The sequence below is a fragment of the Coloeus monedula genome (genome assembly GCF_965178545.1).
Source record: "Coloeus monedula genome assembly, chromosome: 10".
Lineage (NCBI taxonomy): Eukaryota > Metazoa > Chordata > Aves > Passeriformes > Corvidae > Coloeus > Coloeus monedula.
The window spans coordinates 22,722,673-22,742,037 of NC_138790.1; the positions used below are offsets into that span (position 1 = coordinate 22,722,673).

General features: G+C 42.5%; 1 protein-coding gene across 2 annotated transcripts in view; it reads left to right on the top strand.

The window, feature by feature from the left end:
* MECOM (MDS1 and EVI1 complex locus) overlaps window positions 1-19,365 on the top strand; it is a 327,541-nt gene that overhangs the window by 128,241 nt on the left and 179,935 nt on the right. For both annotated transcript variants that reach the window (XM_082287795.1, XM_082287796.1), the window contains exon 2: window positions 17,453-17,802. In XM_082287795.1, the coding sequence (XP_082143921.1) occupies window positions 17,453-17,802 (350 nt within the window). The remainder of the gene's footprint in view (window positions 1-17,452; window positions 17,803-19,365) is intronic.

A 19,365-nucleotide genomic window follows, 5' to 3' on the forward strand; every position in this document is an offset into this window, starting at 1 on the left:
CCGCAGTTTCGTGCTTGATGGTGCTCAGTCCTCAGCGTAATAAGTTTGCTTTCAAGAGCTGGCATTTTCAAAAACATTTGTTAGCTTCATTTTTCTTCCACTGACCTGAGCAGCAAACCCCTGAGAGTGGAGTTAGTCAAGGTGGCACACTTGTGAGAAGCCTTTTCCATGCATTTTGAGGGAAGGCAAAGCTTTTGTCCCGGGGCTCTGGATCAAGCCTTACTTTGCCTCAGTGTTGCCCTGCGTTGCTCAGTGTTGTGTTGCTTTCTGCCACTGCTTCTAAAGTAGTTTGTTACTGGACTTGGAAAGAGCTTCGCAGTATTTAATCTAATCAGAGAAAACTTCCTCATCCCATTATTTGGGCAATTTTGGGGTGGGGGAGTGGTTGTTTTCATTTGGGTTTTATGATTTATACTCCATTTTTACGGCATGTTTGTTCAGGAGGAGGATTTTTCATTGCTTGCCTTTGTAGTGATTGTTTTGTACTTTCTTGGGACAAACCCGGCTCTTTTGAAGGTCTGTGTGCTTACGTGCAAAATATTGGCAGATCTCTGAGGCTCAGGAATGCAGTGGAAACCGTAGTGCATCCTGTGCTTTGATTTCTGTAAATCTCCTTGTGTTGGTCATGGTTATGAAGCTGAGTTTCTTGCTTCTAGCTCTTAATCTACCTTAACTTCTACGATCATTTTTATTCGTACTATGTTTCTCCATACACACTGTGTGCTGATTCAGTTCTAGTCTGGACTGGGTTAAATTAGCCCTGCTGTAAATGCTACTGATGGTTCCTGATAATCCGGGAAAATTACAAAAAGTTTGCTGGTTTGGTTGTCCAGTTTGAGGCAGCTGCGTGGATTTCTGGACTCCTGCCATGCGCAGGATAGGTGCTCAGCACCTTAGGGAGCCAGGGAGAAAAGGAAATTGAAGATTTGCCCATACATATATAAAATATGTCCTGGGCATGTTCTTTTCAGGGAGCAGTGGGACAAAGGTGTCTTTGTGGGTTGTGCGCTCTGTTTGTCTCCTTGAGCTTGTGTGTTTAACTCCCTAAGAATAAAATGGCTTTACTTGCATGAATAAAAATTAGATTTAAGTGAAAAACCTCTTGTCAATAGGCATAAAGATTTTATGGTTCAATCTTTGGTTTCCCTGCTACCAATGATAATCTGCACCACCCTTCTTGATATGTTTGTCAGCAGAGTGCACACAGCAGCTCAGCTGGTCTGGAACTGTGTTTTATGTAGTTTGTTGGGATTAGAGAAAAAGAGGATGGTAATACTTGGAGCTGCATGGATTTCATCTGATCTGGTTGCATCTTCGGACATAAAATTTAAAAGCAGCCACACTGCTAAAATCAAAGAAAATTTACCACTTCTTGTTGTTGCTGTTTTTGAGGAGTTTCAGGGAGTCTTTACTTAAGTGTTCGGGGTTGGTTTGTTTGTTTTTTGCTGTTCTGTGTAGACCAGGTTAATTTGTCTAAACTCTTTTTTCTGTTTATTTTTACAGTTGCTTCTCTTCTAAGTGTTAATTTGGGAGTTTGCATCTTGTTTGTTTTCCAGTTGTATGAACAACTTCACCTTGTTTTTTGTGTTATATTCAGGGGAAGTGGAAAAGATTAAAAATAATGTTGTGCCACTGAAAATAATACAAACTTTGAGCTCTGTGATGTCTGTGCTGTATCATCAGGTGGGTCTTTTGCACTAGGAGAAACAGCATTTGAAAAAACCAATATCCAGCAGGAATCCTTCCGGGGGTTAATACTTTGAGTTTTGTCATCCTTCATCCCCGCTTTCCCATGCAATATGTCAATGTGCAAATTTTGGCAAAAGCACAATAATGCACTCAAAATTCATGAGTTAAACTCCCCCCAAACACATACTTTTTAAGGAAATCCTACAGTGTTCTACAATGAGCGTTTTTGTGTACAGCAAATCCCTCCCACCGCGTGGGTACTTTAGGAATTCTCTCTTTCTCCCCCACTCCCATCAGACTCTGACACTTTAAACTTCTTAATTTTATTAATCTCATGGAGTCTGTCAACCTCTGGCAGTGGTGATAAGAACAGGACACTGGATGTTCTCATTCCAACAGGGACACATTGGTCGCCTCTTCTGCAATGAGTGCCTTCAAAAACCCATCTCTTATTGCTGGCACACTGTAGCTGATTTTGGCTTTCTCAGGCAACCTCCAGGTTAGGTACTAGTTATCTAGGATGTTTACATCACTTACAGTGACCATTTGGTGCATTTTTTTCCCTCAGGAAATAAGTTGTGACGTATCTGTAAGCATCTATTCTCTCCATTGCCATCCCACATCCCTCTGATCGTTGTGTTAACACCGCTCCTCGGGATGCGCCAGCATCACAGGCCTCCTAATTTGTTGCATTTGTATTTTTTTTTAAATAGTCTCTTTGTGGATATTAAATAGCAAGCAGATGTCTATCAGAATATGTGCTTTATAGGCACTCATTTTTTGACAGAACTTTGAGGAGCGGATATGTGTTGCCTAGTAGCTTTTATTTTTGACTCATTCATTTTAACAAATCAGAAGTTGAAAAAAAAGATTTGAAATATAGAAGTCCACCAAAATTATAATTTAGATTACAAATCACTGTGTTAGCCAGTCATTCCCTGCCCCTTATTCATTTCGGACTTATACAGTTGGGCAATCTCTCCTTAAACACACTTGTGTTCATGTGCTGAGTGAACAGCAAGTGCACCACCGGTCCCTAAAATGGTCACCCTGAATTAAACCTGGCTATTTCACATCAGATGGCCTTTTGGCCACTAATTTCAGTAGCTGTGGAAAAAGTCCTTCTAGTTTGGCTGAAATCCAATGTCTTGATTTTGCCCAGAGTGCTGCTGTTGTCTGAACCCAAACCTCTTTTGCTCGAGCATCTGAGTCTGGATGAAACTTTTTATATTTTAATGGCCTTTAAACCAGATTTGCCAAATTACTTCCTCATATCAAAACTATTTTTTTTTAAATTTTGACTGTTACTAGATGGCACCACAGAAAATCTGCTTTAAAGCAGGGCAGAATCACAGAGGGGAGCTCTTATCAATATATTTCCCCAGCGAGAGACTTATGTGGCATTTCTGGAATCAATAGGAGATTTTTCATTGATTTCAAGAGGAATACCTTGCTTTAAAAGAGGAATCGGGCAAATCCCCTCTTCTCTGTAAACTTGATATATCGACACAGGATGTGCAGCTTTCTCTGGTGCTTCCCAAGTTCGTAATTTGTATTTCACCCTCATGCCACTTTGTGAATTTATTGGCAGCCAGAAGCACTCCATCAGGATTACAGAGTTTTGCCTACCTTTTGGTGGATATAACACTCTTTAAAAACAGTGTTTAGTTATTTTTAGTTAAGAGCCATGTGGGTGGGTTTGGTACCAGCCTGCCACCAGAGCAAAGTCAGATTTTTAAGAGACTAGAATCCATCAAAACTCTGCTAGCACTTCCATGGGTGGGGGGATATTCGGTTAAATAGATGTTTATCTGGGAAAGTCATCATCTGGCTAGCAGCATGCTGAATGTTTCTAAGCAGCTAACTTATGTATACTAAACAAATTTGGTTTGGCTGCAGCTAGAGCTGCCCTGTGGAAATTCTCAACATACATTTGTTTGATTGAGCTGTCATTTTCAGTTGATCTGCTGATGATCTGTGTCACTTTGTTTAAATGTCCTGGTGGTTTTTTTCTTTTTTAATACAGTGCAAAACCAGTCTGCTTTCTGTGATGGATTAAATTGAGGTGAAATTTGAGAGTTACTCCTGTTTTTGATTTCTGTGCCCTGAGACAGGTGGGCTGGAATGACAAAGAACTTCACACACAAACACATTAAAACTAAAATGGAGTGGATGCCCTTATGATTTAAAACATCCGTAGATGTGTCAACTACCAAATGCTCCTGTTCAAAGTAGTTGCTGGGATTTGCACTTTAAACAACAAATGTTTTTTATTTGGTCTGTCCCTCTCAGCTAAAATACCTGGACAAAATGCATGTTGAACCCTTTTTCTCCTGCAAAATTCCCTCTGGGTACATAAGTATTGGGGTTTTGGCCTCGGTGAGACAACACAAGGTTAATCCTGAGATGAAGACCCTGGTGGGCAGCAGGGGATGGAAATGGGCTCTCCAGCACAGTGGAGTCTAGCAGGCCAGTCTGGGAACTGGGCGGCATCTCTGGTGGTCTCAGCCCTGGAGATGTCCTTTCTGCAGGCACTTTCTGAGAGACCAAAGCTCCTTTCAGACCACAGCACTTGGTTCAGGTCTTTTGGATTTCGGGAAGTATTGCTCAAGCTTTGGGCTATTGGTTGTGCTCCCTCAGGCTTGGTACAAGTGAGATTCTGGTGCTTCCACTGATTTTGGGGAGGAGTGGTGTTGGCTTCAAGAGGGAAAGCAGGATAATGAGATGCAAGGTGGGGCACTGCTCTGAGCAGAGTTCCTTGGAGAGGAATCCCATAGCCAGGCCCATCCTGGTGCTTGGCCCCTAACTTCCCCTCCTCCAGCTGACCTTTCCACAGTCCAGAGCCCTCGTTACAATGCACCTTTTCTCCATACCCAACATGGGCTCTTTGTGCAAGGCTCACCACATTTCAGTCTTTGCTCTAGAGCTCTTGGAAGGGTCACTTTGCTTATCTCCAGCTTTTCCCATGTGGGCTGTGGGCCATACATGAACTGCAGCTCTCTGGAGAGGAACCAAAGGGTGACAAGCCCAGACAAATTGCTTGTTTTCCAAACACATCACTGATTTGTTTTGTGACCATGGGTTAGTTCTGTTCACCTACGTGGCTGTGGTCAGCAAGATGGAGACATGAATGCGTTCTGAGAGCTCTTTCAACACCTTCTCATGACAATGGTTGGATTTTTTTCCTCTGACGTGCCTGGATTTGTGCATGGCTCTACCAAACTTGCTGAACTGAGGTTCACTGGAGTGTGGAGAAGGTCAGCTAAGTTGCCAGTTTGATGCTTGCTTTGAAAAGTGCTCTAGGAAGAGCTGCTTTTATTTGACTTGAGTTTCTAATGAGCTTACCAGGGAAAACTTCAAAATGAAATTTGTTCCTTCCACTTCCTCACCCTGGAAGTGTCTTCTGTGAGCAGCAAATTGTATCACTGCAATTCTCTCTTTCCTGGTAGAGACATTGGTGCTACAATAAAGGGTATCTAACACAAGATCTCTTTCATGACCACTTATGACTCTGTGAAGAGTAATGGTGTAGCCTGAGAATTTCTGAGCATTTTTGGCTCTAATTTTGACAGAAGGAATTCAAGCCACTTTCTGAACAATTTCAGGAAAAGCCACATTATTTTCCTGACATAAACCCTCAGCTTCTCGAGCCATTTTTGCTCAAGGACTCCATCACTTCTATGATTTAGGATGTGTCTCTGTGTTTATATATATATTATATTACATATACATGTTGTATATATACATCCTTGTCATTATAAACACTACTTAAATCCATGTCCGTAAACATAAATAGATATATAGTTAAGTACTCTTTATAACAGAGGATTAGTCCACAGTGACATAATAGGTAGAATTAAAGTATATAACAACCGCCTGTTAGTTTGAGTCTGAAGGGTCCTGTGAGATCCTTGGGGATGGAGAGCACTGCCTGGGCCAAGGTCTCTAATGGCATGGCATCCAGTTACATGAAGGCTGAATTTACTCCATTAAGAACTATGTATTTATTTAAGCTGTCATATATCAGCCTGCACATGAAAACAATAGAGCTTGTGCAGATTGCCAGTTTGGAAATGGGGGAAAAAAAAAAGAAAAAGATTATTTTTCAAATTTTCTTCCAAGTTGTTGGGATGAACCAGAAGCTTTCAGAGAGCTGATTTATTGCTCTCTGTTAGCTGCTCCCCAGGACCCCTCTGATTCTCCAAGATCAACAGCTTCAGAGAAAGCAATACAAGGTGTACGGAACAAAGAGGGAAATAAATTACATTAGCAGTTAACTTTCTTTACAGTTAATATATATTAATAAATATCTACAAAACATTTGAGGCTTTGACCAGGAAGCCATGTAAAATAAACTGTAGTCCCACTCTTTTTTTTTTTTTTTTTTTTCCTTAAAGTCAAAATAGATCTAACTGATGTTAACTGTTTCACAGCAGGGGTCTCGTTCTGGTTTCACACTGGTGTCACTGTTGATTTTGGAGGGAGGATGTGATCAGAATAAGGACTGTCACTCCTCCCGCCTTCCAACAGGCTACTGGTGCTACGGGAACACTTGGCATTTCCATACTGTCCTGCTTTGCATCTTCAAAGCACTGGGGAGAGATGAGCTATTCACCATGGAGCTCATCTGAGGCAAATGAGATAATATGATCCGTGGAAGAAATGGGAAACCCAAGAGGGAATGGGGGAATTTGTTACTGGATATGTTTGCAAAAGCAGCTGAGTGTGCAATGTCAGAGATACCCGCTCCCAGTATAAGCAAAGACTCTGTGGTTTGATGGACCAGAGAGGTGAGAGCCCAGGAGGTCTTTCCTGTTAGTCCTGCGTGTGCTGAAATATCTTCTCGATTTTTTTCTAACTAGCTGGACTTGGAAAACTCTGGGCTTTGCTGGCCAAAAACTCCCCAGTGGTTTCTGTGTCTGTGATATCTGTCTGTGGAGCTTTGGCTTGCATGGAGCTCCCCAAACATGTGAGACATGGGCAGTCTCTTGGTCCTCGAGAGATGCAGTGGAAATTTTCCCTGTGAGTTCAGCAATGCAGATGGATGTTATCCATTTTTCTCATTTTCCTCCAGAGAAGAGGGAAAAGGGGTGAAGAGAGTGAGGTGTTGCTCTGTGTCCAAGTGAAGGGAGTAGCAAAGGGCTTTTGGCTGAGGTTGAAAATAAATGTTAAAGAGAGAACAGGCACCTCCCAGCATTGACTGTGGACCCACCAGCATGGGAGAGAGGCAAGAGTGGAAAGCTCTTAGATAGTGTCGGAAACCTCCAAGCACTGAGCCACAGAGAACTCACCCTTTAGAGATGTGTAAATACAGCCAGATGAACACCCTTGGAGGAGTTTCCAAATTACATGAGGAACAATTTTATAGGAAAGAGGTGACAGCATCCTGGATTTCTGCAAAGAGTTTTCTATTTAAAACAAGTCTCCTGATTGCTCAGAAAAACTCAAAGCTCTAATATTAGGAGTGTGGAATTTTTTTTTCTGTAACTTCTCTGAATGTTTTCCTTTTTCATGATTTTTTTGGTAATAACATGGGAAAGAAAATGAAACAGCTCTGAGAAAAGGAGGGGAAGGGAAAGAAGTGGGGGAAGAGAGGAGAGGAAATGAAGGATTTTCAGGGGAAAGGTAACTTCTGTTTTGCAAGCACCTTCCTGCAGCAGAGGATGCAGACAGGGCATGGGGAGGGAGCTGTGGGCACTGGCACTGAGGCAGTGCAGCATGTTAAGCTGAGCTGAAGCACATGAAGCCTGTGATGATGGAAGAGCTGGGCCCTCATTTTATCTCTGTATAGATGTCTTGGCTGCAAAAAGCCTGGTGTTTCCCCTTGTCCTCTTATACAAAGGCCAAGAAAAATAATTGCTACAGATCCTTGTAGCTCCTCATGCTCATGTATGCCACACTTCCCAGAAAAATAAACTATCTCTAGAAAGGTAACAGAGAATTTAGCTGTACTTTATGGGTGTAGTTTCCTTTTGCCTCCCTCCTTGTTTAAAGTCATCCTACCATGGAGTTTGGGGCTTACTGTTGGGCAACAAATTGTTATTTCTCAGTTGTACTTGGATGCCTGCAGTAAATTCTGTCAGTTCCATGGGCAAACCTTATCTGCATCAGCACTGAAAGGATCATTTTGGTAAACTCAGACAAAAGTCCCACTGACATTAAGATAAATCCTATTTGCTGGGACAGACCAACCTTCTGAAATGGGGCAGGAAACACAAACACATTTTATCAGCCATGAATATTTTGTTGAGATTAAAAGTTAATTAGTGTTTATTTAGAGTATGTGGCTGGCACAGGCAGAACTTGGTTTGTTAGAAAAAATTGTGGATTTGCTTTGAGGAACGGGCAGTGTCTGGAACAAATTGGTGGTGGAGATAATGTAGATAAACCCAATTCAGAATGTCTTTTTTTTTAATCTGGAAAAAAATGAAACAAAGATTCTTGCACTCTGAAAATGTGTGGTGTTTTGAGTGACATATCAATGAGAAGAAATTGTCAAAGTGTGCCAGCCAAGGCCTTGGGTTTCATGGAGACAAACGGGAAAAAATTTTCATTCAAATTTCACAGTAATCCCACCCAAAACAGCACTGTCATACAGGAATAAGCGTGTACACACATACAATGAAATTTTCCCAAAGGTTTTTTGTAAAAAATAGAAAATAGAGTGGATATAAACGTATACTGATGGCCCAGAATGCTGCAGAATACACCTGCACACCTGACATGAAGTATAGTTGCTCTTGAGATTCATGATTTTCCAATCAGCTAAGTATGTCCTGCCTGTTGCTGGGTGACCTTCTGCTGAAAATTCACTTGCAGGAAAAATTGTGGCCTTGTATCTCCTCAGAAACAAATGCTGGAAGCCAGTCTTGCCAGACCTTGAGTTTTTGAAGTGGACAGTATTGTAGGATTAATTATCCGATACTTTTCCTGATTAGTGTATTTGTTATGAGTACTTCTGTTAGTGCTTCAAGGACTTAACTACAGTGTTTCACAGTGTCACTCGAGTATAATTAATAGTCTTTCACTGTAATTGCATAATTAAAAAGCTGTCTGCCTGCTGGTGCGAAACTCTGCTCTACAGCAGCTCAGTTTTCCAAAAGCAGCTCCCCAAAAGTCCATCCCTCCCTGGAATACCTGGGCATAGCTCAGGAGCAGATACACCCTTCTCTGATAATTCCTCAGCTCTTGCTCTTTTATCCCCAGAACTTTGGGAATGTCCTGTGGAAGGCCAGGGGTTGGACTTGCTGATCCTTGTGGGTCCCTTCCAACTCAGCATATTCTGAGCTGCCTTCTCCCTTTTGGTCTCTGTTCCCTGTTCTTCCCAGGTGGAGTGCAGGCTCTTTGGGATTCAGGCACTGCAGGTTCCCTCCCCAGTGTCTTCCACAGGGCCTTTTTGCCCTGGTGGTGTGACTGTACATGAGAGAGGGGATGGGGTTGTTGAGCCATCACTGGTTCATTCTTTTTAAGCTATTGGTGCTTGGAGTGAGAATTGTTCAGCTTCTCAAAGCAGATGGATGGATGTTTGCAGGCTAGTGCTGAAGTGCCTGCTGGCAGGAAGGGGTTAAATTCCTTTTTATTCATAATGTGCTTTTGAAACAAAACTTCATGACCTGGCTTTTTTTTCCCCGTCCTTTTTTTTTTTTGTCTTCAAGTGATTACACTTTGCCGCATTATAAGGGAGCGAATGCATTTGTGTCTCGGGACCGTACTCTACCAGATACTGACATGTTCAACATCTCCTGTGGCTTAGCAAACACATCAGGGATGTGGACCTCCCTCTGTTTTCTCATTATGCCAAATAATGAAATGTGGAAATAATTCTAATCCTTTCTTCTGGTTGTGCTGTACCTCTGAAAATATGATAAACTCAATCCAATTAAAAGTCATTACCTCTACAAGGCTCAGTCTGTATCTATAACCTTTGTTTTATAATTCACTCTGTTATCTGTCTTCATTATAATTTGGTAGAATAGTCATCTTTTACTACTGCTTTTTGTTGGAAAGAGGCATGTGCTTCCCAGTGCTGCTTTGTGACACATCTCAGTTTAAAACAGTAAAGGTCCACTAATGAGTAGAAAGAAGTTCAGTCACACTGATTTATTACATCGAGACAAAGTTTCATTTGTGTTGATTATAATACTATAGGTTTAAGTAATTGTTTTGGTTTAAAAACGTTCTTTTACAGCAATAGTTTTTCACTGTGGCAGGGACTGTTAAAGTGCGTTACCTATTCTGTCTTACCCCAGCTGATACAGATTTAGTTAAATTTTGTTCCTAATCGGTATTTGCTGTGTACAAGTGGCTGATCTCACTAATTTACGTTTAACCTCCCTGTCCTTAGTTTTGTCCTGAGCTGGTTGGCTTTTTGTGCCATGTCAGTGTGAGAATATATGTCATGTTTACTATTATGGCAATCAAACAATGAACAAAAGCTGGTTCCCCTAATCCATTTTTCCTCCCTTAGCAGTGACCAGTACTCAGGGCTAAAAGTTTCAAGGCAGATTTTTTTTTTCCCTTGGGTCTACTCTATATAGAGAGTCATGAAGGACATTAATGAATATGTGTTAGCTGCTGTAGCTCCCCTCAGTTGAAATATCTTACCAAGATACAAATTTAAGCTATTAGTTAGAATTTCAGCATGCTTTAGGCTGCCTCCCAGCCAGTGTGGATCTCTCCAGACTCCTTGCTAGCTGCAGATCGGGCTCTCAGTATATCAAATCCTACAGCTGGCATTTCCCTCTTCTCTTACCCCCCACTCTGTGTAACCCAGAAAAGGTTTTGAAAGTCAAATATATATTTATTCCATTGAGGAAACTTTATCAACCAGCACCAAAGTTTATTGGCACTAGCTAGTGATATAATGGGTAGTTTAAACCCTGCTAACTGCGAATAATTTTTCAGCGGTGTTTATGATTGCAGTAGGCTCTAACAGACCAGAAGTACAGATAACATAAATATTTCTACCAGAGATGATTGTACTGGAACTATAAATAAAATTAGACTTAACTTGTAAATAAATTCAGTGCGTGCCAGCCAACATTTATAAACCTTTGTTGCTGTGTGTAGTGCAGTAATTTATATGGAAAAGTGTGCAGGAACACAAGCAGCCAAATTTTACTTTTCACTTATGCAGGTGCAACATTCCCTGCACATCAAGGAGGGCAGCTCCTGTGCAAATGAAAGTAGAATTTGACCCACAGTCTCTCAGTACTGGACCCTAATTAAAAGCCAGCGTCTGGTCCCCATCAGATGCTTTTGACTGTGTTACTCAATTAGACATGAATGACACTAGACAGAGCACCAAATGCTACTAGTTATTGTAGGGGCTGATGGTGAGAATTGCCAGAGACCACAGGCAGGTCCCTATACAGTTACTATATTATAACTTTACTGGTCTGGTACCAACACTTGGCAATGCTGAAATTATCCTCTCTTAAAGACCTGATGCTCTAGACTATGTTTAGCTTCTTTTCTCACTTGCCTGTGGACGGATTTCTCCCAAGCGCTTGGTGCTCATCAGGAGCTCCCTTCTGCTTCCAGTATGAGCCTCTTATTTCAGGGTTGTTTTCTGCAGACACTATGATTTGAAGAGCAAAACTGCTTCCCAGGCAGGAAAGGTTTTAAATGTGAATTGTCTGCACTGGTCTTACTGATGTGCACCTTGCTATGAGGCACAGCCTGAAGCCACCCAAACTCCTCGGCATGGGGTGCTCCAGAGGTGACCCTGGCTGAGCTACCTTTGCATTTCACGTAGGTCCTGCTGCCCACAGTGCAGCACCATGAGTAGTTGGTGATTTATGTACTTCAGCCCCAAAGCTGTGCTCGGGCTGCCTTGAGCCGCCTTTTTCTCCAGCCTTTGTCTGTGCAGCTTTTCCTACAACTCCCTCTTCTGCCAGCAAGCAGAAGGGTTTGCTCGCTGTGGCTCAAGGCTGAGGTGTGGGATCTTTGCTGGGAGAATGCCCTCTGAGATCAGCAGTGTCACAAGCATGAAGGGAAAGCTGAAATCTGGGCACCACATTTCCCTCTCATTTTGTTATATTAGTGTCAATCCGAAGAAATTTGAGTAATTTTGGTTAACTCTAGGACAGACACTGATCTCTTTTATTCCTTGGTGGAAGTCTAAAGTAATTACTTTAGATTTAACAGTTGTGTAAGAGAAATCAGAGTCCGGCCTTTGGGGCCACCACGCGGGTGCTTTGGTCCCCCTTGCTCTCACTGCATGAGCGTGGTTTTTGGGATTGGACCTTTTGAGTGAGTTTTGGACAGCTTTGGTTTTCTCATGCTTGTGTTAAGGTCAAGTAATACAAATATGCAAAATCCACATGTGTTTGAAGGCTAATGGTTGTGAAAGTATTCTTACTTGGTAATTGAAGTAATGATTCAGAACAGATTCAAGTGCTGTGTTTCTCTCTAAATGTGCTTGTAATCTCTTTTGTTGTACAATGGAACTTGCTATTTGTAAAACAGTGTTTCCCTCCCGTGTTTTATGATTTTCACCTAACTGGGAATTGCTAGCACTAGTCTGGTTAGAATCTAATCTCACTTGATTAAGTCTGTCTGATGCTTTTCACAATGGGGTCCTGCCCGGGGGTACCAGGCTGTGTTACAATACAAATAATAATAAGTAACTGCCAATAGGTCCAGCTCCACAGAACAGTTCTGTGAAAAGGGAGTGGCGCAAACCAGTTTCAGGTACGTTGACTGATAAAGTGTTCAAGTGGAGTAATGTAGCCCTTGGCTGGAGTCCTTCCTTTGCCTGGAGATAGTAACCCAATCTCTGAATGTTTCTAAAGCTGAGGATCCCTCTTTACGTCTCCTCTGGCCCCCTCTGAGCTGTGCCTACCTTGTGCGGACAGTCAGGTGGCTCCCATTTTGTTCAACACTGGCTAAGAGATCCTTTTGAAGCTAATGGGTTTTCTTCTCTTAATTTGCTGCTTTTCTTGACCTCCTGTGTTCTAGACTGATGTGGATATATTTTGTAATCAATCAGTCTCTGCCTGTAACAGTTTTTTTTTTGTTTAATAGTTGTTCAAACAGAAATTCAGATAAAGGTGTCCATTTGTATGCAACAGGAAATGCCTGTCTCCTTTTCAGATATCCCTGTAAATACTCCAGGCTGATTTCCTCTACAATGAAAGGTAATACTAGGTCAAACAAATATAAATGCTCACTGGTCTCTTTCAAAGATCTGATTTAGTAGTTTGTGGTACGTTCATGTCCACCCTCGCCTCCTGCAGGAGAAGGGATTAATTCACCCGATCCTACCATGTTCCCAAAAGCCTTCATTAAAAAATTTCCTGCATCCTTGCTGAAGGTTTGTACAACGTGTGGTCTATAGAGCTAGTGGAGCTCAAAGCTCCTGACATGAGATGGAATTCTCCTATCAAGCAGAGTTACATCCTCAGGGTGTCTAATCTTTGGGACCAGGGGTCATCTCACCCTTGAGAAGCTGCAGGCATGAAACTGTGTGGCTCTTCTCACTGCAAAGCACCACTTCGACATTTATCTCAGCTCTTGATTTATCCTGCTCAGAAGGTGGTGGCATTCTGAATTAGGCTCTCTAGATGCCTTTGTTTTCAGCCTGCCTCTTTCCTCCGGAGTAATCCTGTTTATGATTAAATCAGTGGTGGCCACATGCACAAATCCAAGTGCAGAGAGGTGCATTTATGTGCTAGAGTGTTTATCAGTCAGTAGTCGCTTTGGGAATGTATCTCCTTAGGCACAAACAGCCTGAGGAAAGGAAGAACAGGAATTCTCTATGGCTATGTTTGTTTGTTACAACTGGCTTTGGCTGTGGAGATCTGGGTGCAGACGGGATCCCAGGAAGACTTTGTGTGAAGTTTGAGTTTAAGGCTGCCCTGAAACACAGATAAGTGCAACAGCCAGCATGTTCGCTTACTGTGAGGTGCCATGGTGTGTCATTTCTGCTGCAGCCAGGTACAGCCCCACTGAGCATGAGGCCCACTGTGCCTCTGACAGCAGCACTGAGTTGTGCTCAATCTCTGCCTTGGTTGTTAGTGCCTCTTACCTAATTGCTCTTGAAGAGGAAAACTGGGCTGAACTAAGAAACATTCTAATGGAAGGAAGTCCTCTCCTCCTCCCAAGCATGTACAGAAGGCCTCTCGGTCTTGGAATGACCCCAGGCCCTGGAGCTACAACAGGAGCTTTGGCACGTTACTCTCCTGTCCTCATCAGGCACATCCCCAGCACACGGCCACGTGGGCTCTTTCCTGCTGGTGGGCAAGGTTGTGACAAAAGTGCAAACACAGGTGTCCACCCTGGTCTTTTAGTAGCAATTAACCTTTACTCTTGGGTTTCCTTTGAAGCTTGCTCATGTTTTTATTGTAAAATAGTGGTGAAGAATTTTATGGAGACTAATATCCAGCTTCCACATAACCTAATCTCATCTGTTCTGTTATCAGGGGCCTCATTTTTTATTTCATCCCATTTCTGGTGGGGATAATTAGTGGAATTTAAAGACGCTATCTTGAATTTCAAAACTGGAGTGCTATCTGTGTGAACGATTTGCAGTTCACTGTGAAATGATGCTTATCAGCACAGTCCCTGTGTCTAATTCTAACCTTGCAAAGGTTTTCTATCAGTCAATATCCTACAGTTTTGCTGGAATTCCCTCTGATCCCTGTGGGTGCAAATTTTAAGAAGAATAGTCATACACCCTTTGAAAATTAGGACCAGAACCTTGGTTCATCTACATTGATTTTAATAGAGCTGCTTCTATCATTAATTTCACAAATATGTCTTAATGGTCTTCCCATCTCTTGGTCAGTCATAATTCGACTCTGTGTCTATTTTGAGGTTTAAAAATATATTTTTTGCTGGAATACATTGCCATTTTAGGCAAAGGACTATTTCAGTAGTGCATTTTACCCACACGTAGGGCTTTGGGGCATAGAGGCATATTATATTTTCCAGAGCTTTCAAGCTGAAAGCCCGTGTTTAACGATGACATCGGGTGTGGCTGCTGGAAATCAAAGGAGGCACAATAGACCCAGCAAACGGACTTGTCTCCCTGCCAGGCTTCCAGAGGCCAATTTATCAGCTGCAGGTTTGACCCTATATGGCTAAAAACGAGCGTAGCCAGAATGACTGAGATAAGTATAACTGAGGCCTTTGAGTCTGTGAGAGAGAAATTAAACTGGACTGTCCCTGGGGAAGATGAAACATCTGTAAAGCTGTGCTTGCTAAATGTTTAAGGCTCAGCTTGTGCTGGCTTGTGGGCAGGCACTGCTGGCAAGTGGAGCTGAGGAAGGTGACCCTTTGGGACAGGCACAGCAGCAGGTCATCGCTTGCTGTGACTTAAATTATTTGGCTGAGATACCTTGTTATTTCGTGAAGGAGAGTTGACTATGGGGCACAGCCTTGGTTTCATGGGATACTGCTTGGCAGGACAGGGACAACAGCAGTGACTGTGTGAGATGGGCTTTTTAAGGAGTCTGAGTGTCAGGCACCCAGCTGTCATGGAAAATCAGTGGGATTTAGATGCCTGAATTTTTTAGCCCTGGCGCCCCCCTTCCAGTGAGCCATGTGCTTATCATCATCCAGATCACTTTCCTTGTGTGATTTCTCTTCCTGCACCCCATGTGTATACATGGGTTAGGGTTTTTTTTAAACCCCCGTTTCAAAAACAGCTGAAGTCTTTTAGGCAGGACTGCAATCTAAACAGTTGGGGGAAGGCATCTGAAAGGGAGCATGCCTGCCCCATGGTGCACGCAGCGTTGCTGCCGGCCTGTGAAGTCAGGGAGAACATTCAAGTCTTGGGGGATGCTCAGGAGGTGTGGATGGACCTCTGTCACCTGTCCCACCATGCTGGAGCAGGACTGTGTTTGAGGGCAGCAGCAGTGCCATGGTTGCTGAAGCGGTTGTCTCAGTGCAGGGCAAAGTGAGTGGTGGCATCCAGGTGGAGCTGTGTCTCTATCCTTTCCATGCCCTCTTTCCTGTCCTTTGGAACCCAAGATAAGGGGTGCTGTGGGCAGGAAGGTATGGCATGGGCTCATAAGTGGTAGGCACAGAGCAAGCTCTCTGCACCAGCGCTTTCATGAGCCTTTGAGCATCATTGCCAAAGTCAGCTATGATAGGTAGGTGTTCTGAACCATAAGCAGTGGAAAATCCCTCTCTGTGTCCTTCTCAGTGAAATAGTGGAGTCAGTCAAGATTTTCTACTTTTCAGAAAGCCAGATATTAGGAAAGTGAAAAACTAATCAATATGGAGTTCAGTTGTTAAAGTGCAGGCATATTCTGCCAAACTGGAGGCTGAGGGGACGGGTAGTTGAACTTTCTTGTGACATGTATGAGGTCATAGCCAGTGCCACATAAAAGAAAGAAAAACAGTTCATGGCTGTGAATAAATTGCTCACAGATGAAGAATCCAGTTTGCCAGTCCTGTGATGGGAGCAATCTATTCCAATGATTTGTTATGTCCCAGTGTTTGTCTTAGGCAGTACCAGAAGCATGAAAGTACAGATATAAAACCATGAGATAATATGTAACAAAGATGTGAGAGACAATGGGCTATGACCAGTTTCCAGTGGAAAAGGCATACGGTGCTAATCTACCATGGATAGTTTCTTAAATGAGCAAGAAATTGAAAGAATATTTTAAAGTTTCCTGTTTCTTCACTGAAACAGAGTCATTCTGAAAGCCAAGCCTAGTGAAACACTTTCATTTCTGGGTCAACCATATTTTGCAAATATCTTCAAGCTCAGGTTTTAAATACCTGATCTCTCAATTTCAGTCCTTGGAGAACAGTATTCTCACCTCCTATTTATGTTTGAATTAAGTGGAATGAGTTCTGGTGTGTATAAAAACCCAATAACATTAATAAGTTTAATGGATATAAATAGTAAAGGAGATTTTTTTGGTTAGTTTTGCTGTTTTGTTCCTTTTGCATGTATTGTTGGGCTGAGCACGGTATTGCTGGTGCAGCTAAAGCCCTTGCTGAAGTAACTCAGCATTACTGACTAAAAAGAATTTATAATTAGTCTTACATTTTAGGCTGTCAAAAATAGTCAGTTTTTCCTTTTTTTTTTTTTTTTTTTTTTTTTGTTTGCTGGCTAAGCCTCAGGGACGAAGGATTTTTTTTTTAATGTGTTTTGGATCTGCCCCAGGATTTTTTGCAACTGTAAGAGGAGAAGGTTCATGTTCTCCATAAGGTGCTGTTTGGATCCTGAACTTATTTCAGACCATTGCATTTCTTGGAGGTCAGTGGTAAGACACTGATTTACATCAACTGAAGCTCTTGCCAAGAGTTATGTGGTAGGCTGGATCCTCTCTCCAAAGACTAATTGGAGGCCATCAAACTTAATTTTGACTACTTTAGGTTCAGTCTGTCTCTCTGAAAGACCAGTGAAGCTTTCCTGCTTTTCACTTCTCTTAGATTTCAGTTGTAACATATAATGCTGGCTTTCAATTGTAATTTCAAAGCGTGTGCGAGGCGCAGCGCTGTATCCAGACCCGACTGGACAATGGGGCGTGCCTGCCTTTACATCTGTCTGCAATTCCCTCGCCTGTGCTCAGTGATGCAAACCACTTTTGATGTCAGGAATATTGAGAAACACTGTGTTACCCCCAGGCCTACACTAGAGAAAAGGCTCAGCTCTGTCCACACTGAGGCTCTGCAGCAGGATTAGTGATTGATGAGGTCTCCCAAAGTGTCCCTTCTATTCCATGTGCAGGCTGAAAGGGTTTCATGTGCAGACTCTGTCAGAGTGTTTCAAATCCTACTGTTTGGCTTTCTTTTCCAGGTGATGAATGTTTGTACGAGAGCTTTCCAGAACTTCCCTTGCGGGAAGCGCCAGAAACTGATGGAGAGACTGCAAATGTCCAGTGTCCAACATCCATCAGCATCCAAGAGCCGTCATCTCCGGCAACCTCCAGCGAAGCTTTCACACCCAAGGAGAGCTCCCCTTACAAGGCTCCAATATACATTCCTGATGACATTCCCATTCCTTCAGAGTTTGAGCTCCGAGAATCCAACATTCCTGGAGCAGGATTAGGGATATGGACCAAAAGGAAGATTGAAGCAGGGGAAAAATTTGGCCCTTTTGTAGGAGAGCAGCGGCCACACCTGAAAGATCCCAGTTACGGTTGGGAGGTAAGATGCTGTATGTTCTTTCGGTCTGTTGAGTTCTTGTGTATCTGTAAACACAGAAATATTTGCAGAATTTGAGTCTTATCCTGTGGCAGCCAAAGCATATTTATGTGCTCAAACTGCTTTGGGGCCTTTTGGGGTTTTCTGGATGGAGATGAGTGTAAATTGAAAAAGAAAAAAGTCAAATTAATATTGCTCTTCATGCATGAAATCTGTCTGGGTGGATATTGGCAGGTGATGCTTCTTTTGAAGAAAGTGAGGAAAAGTTGTGTTGTTGGAACATTTCTATATCATTTTTAATCAGGTCTTGGATGGTCCTGCATTATGTCTCTGGTTGAGGGATTTGCAAAATCGCTGCATAATAGGTTTGAAATTAAACTGGGTGCTGCTTTCAGGGTTGTGAATTGCCATGTTCTGTCAACAAATACCAAAATAGCCCTAAAATCAGGTGTTGTGTGGCTAAAATTGCTATTGAACAACCTTGTGCTACTGGGGGCTTCAAAAGCTGGGGGGTTGATCCTGCTTCCATTTAACTTAACAGGAATTTTGCCATTCTTTTGGTGAAGCAGGTTTGGATGCTGGTGTCATACCCAGCACACACAGTGGTGTGGCTCATGTTACTTCTGCAGATGCTTTGGGAAATGCTGCTTTTCATGAAGGAGCTCATGGACTCCTTTGGCAAGTAGAGGTGTTGGATCTTGCTTTCTCTGCCTTCAGGAGCAACATTTTCCTCACTGTGTTATCACTGTGGATCTGTCTGAGCTCCTGGTCCATGGTCAGGTCAGGGATTCAAACATCAAGTGGTGCTGCTGTTGTGTTATGATGTAACAAATGTTCCTGTATGGTTTTATTCATTGTTTTAACAATGTGCTGTAGGAACAGAGCGCAATCTTGGCTTTCCATCTGTACGTTTCCTTTGGTTTCTGATAAGGGGAGCCGTGCAGAGTTTGCATGGCTCTCCAGGGGCATGGCTGACCTCTGGAGAGATGGGAGTTCATTTTCCCAGGAAAAATGGAGTTTCACTGTGGAGCAGCGCCTTGCAGATATGGTGGAAAATGGAAACTTGATTTGCTCTTAACTATTCGTAAACACTAGGGCAGTTCACTCCGAACTTTCCATCCAGCTGTTTAAACTCTTGTGAGACCTGTGACAATGTGACAGAATAGTGTCAGGAGAAGTCATAGACTTGGCAGCACTCTCCTGAGTTAGCAGACTGTGATGCAATGTAATTGCTGGTGAGAAATCCTTATTATTTGAAAAAGGCACCAGGAAACCATAAAATCTGACCTTTAACCACACCACAATTAAGCTCAAATATTGATAGCAGAAATTAAAGCAGAACTGTTGATAAATGGCTCTACTTGCAGGTTTAACATATTCCAAAATTTTAAGGTATTTTAGACTGGACACTCAAGTGGAGTAGGGTAGGATAACCTAACTAAGACTGAGGGAAACCCATCTAGATTTTCACACCCTTAGATGCTGGCAATATGCTATGATATTAGAGACTGGTTTTCCTGCTTGAAATATTTAAGATTTTGGGGTCTGTGATAGCCAGGCAAGAAA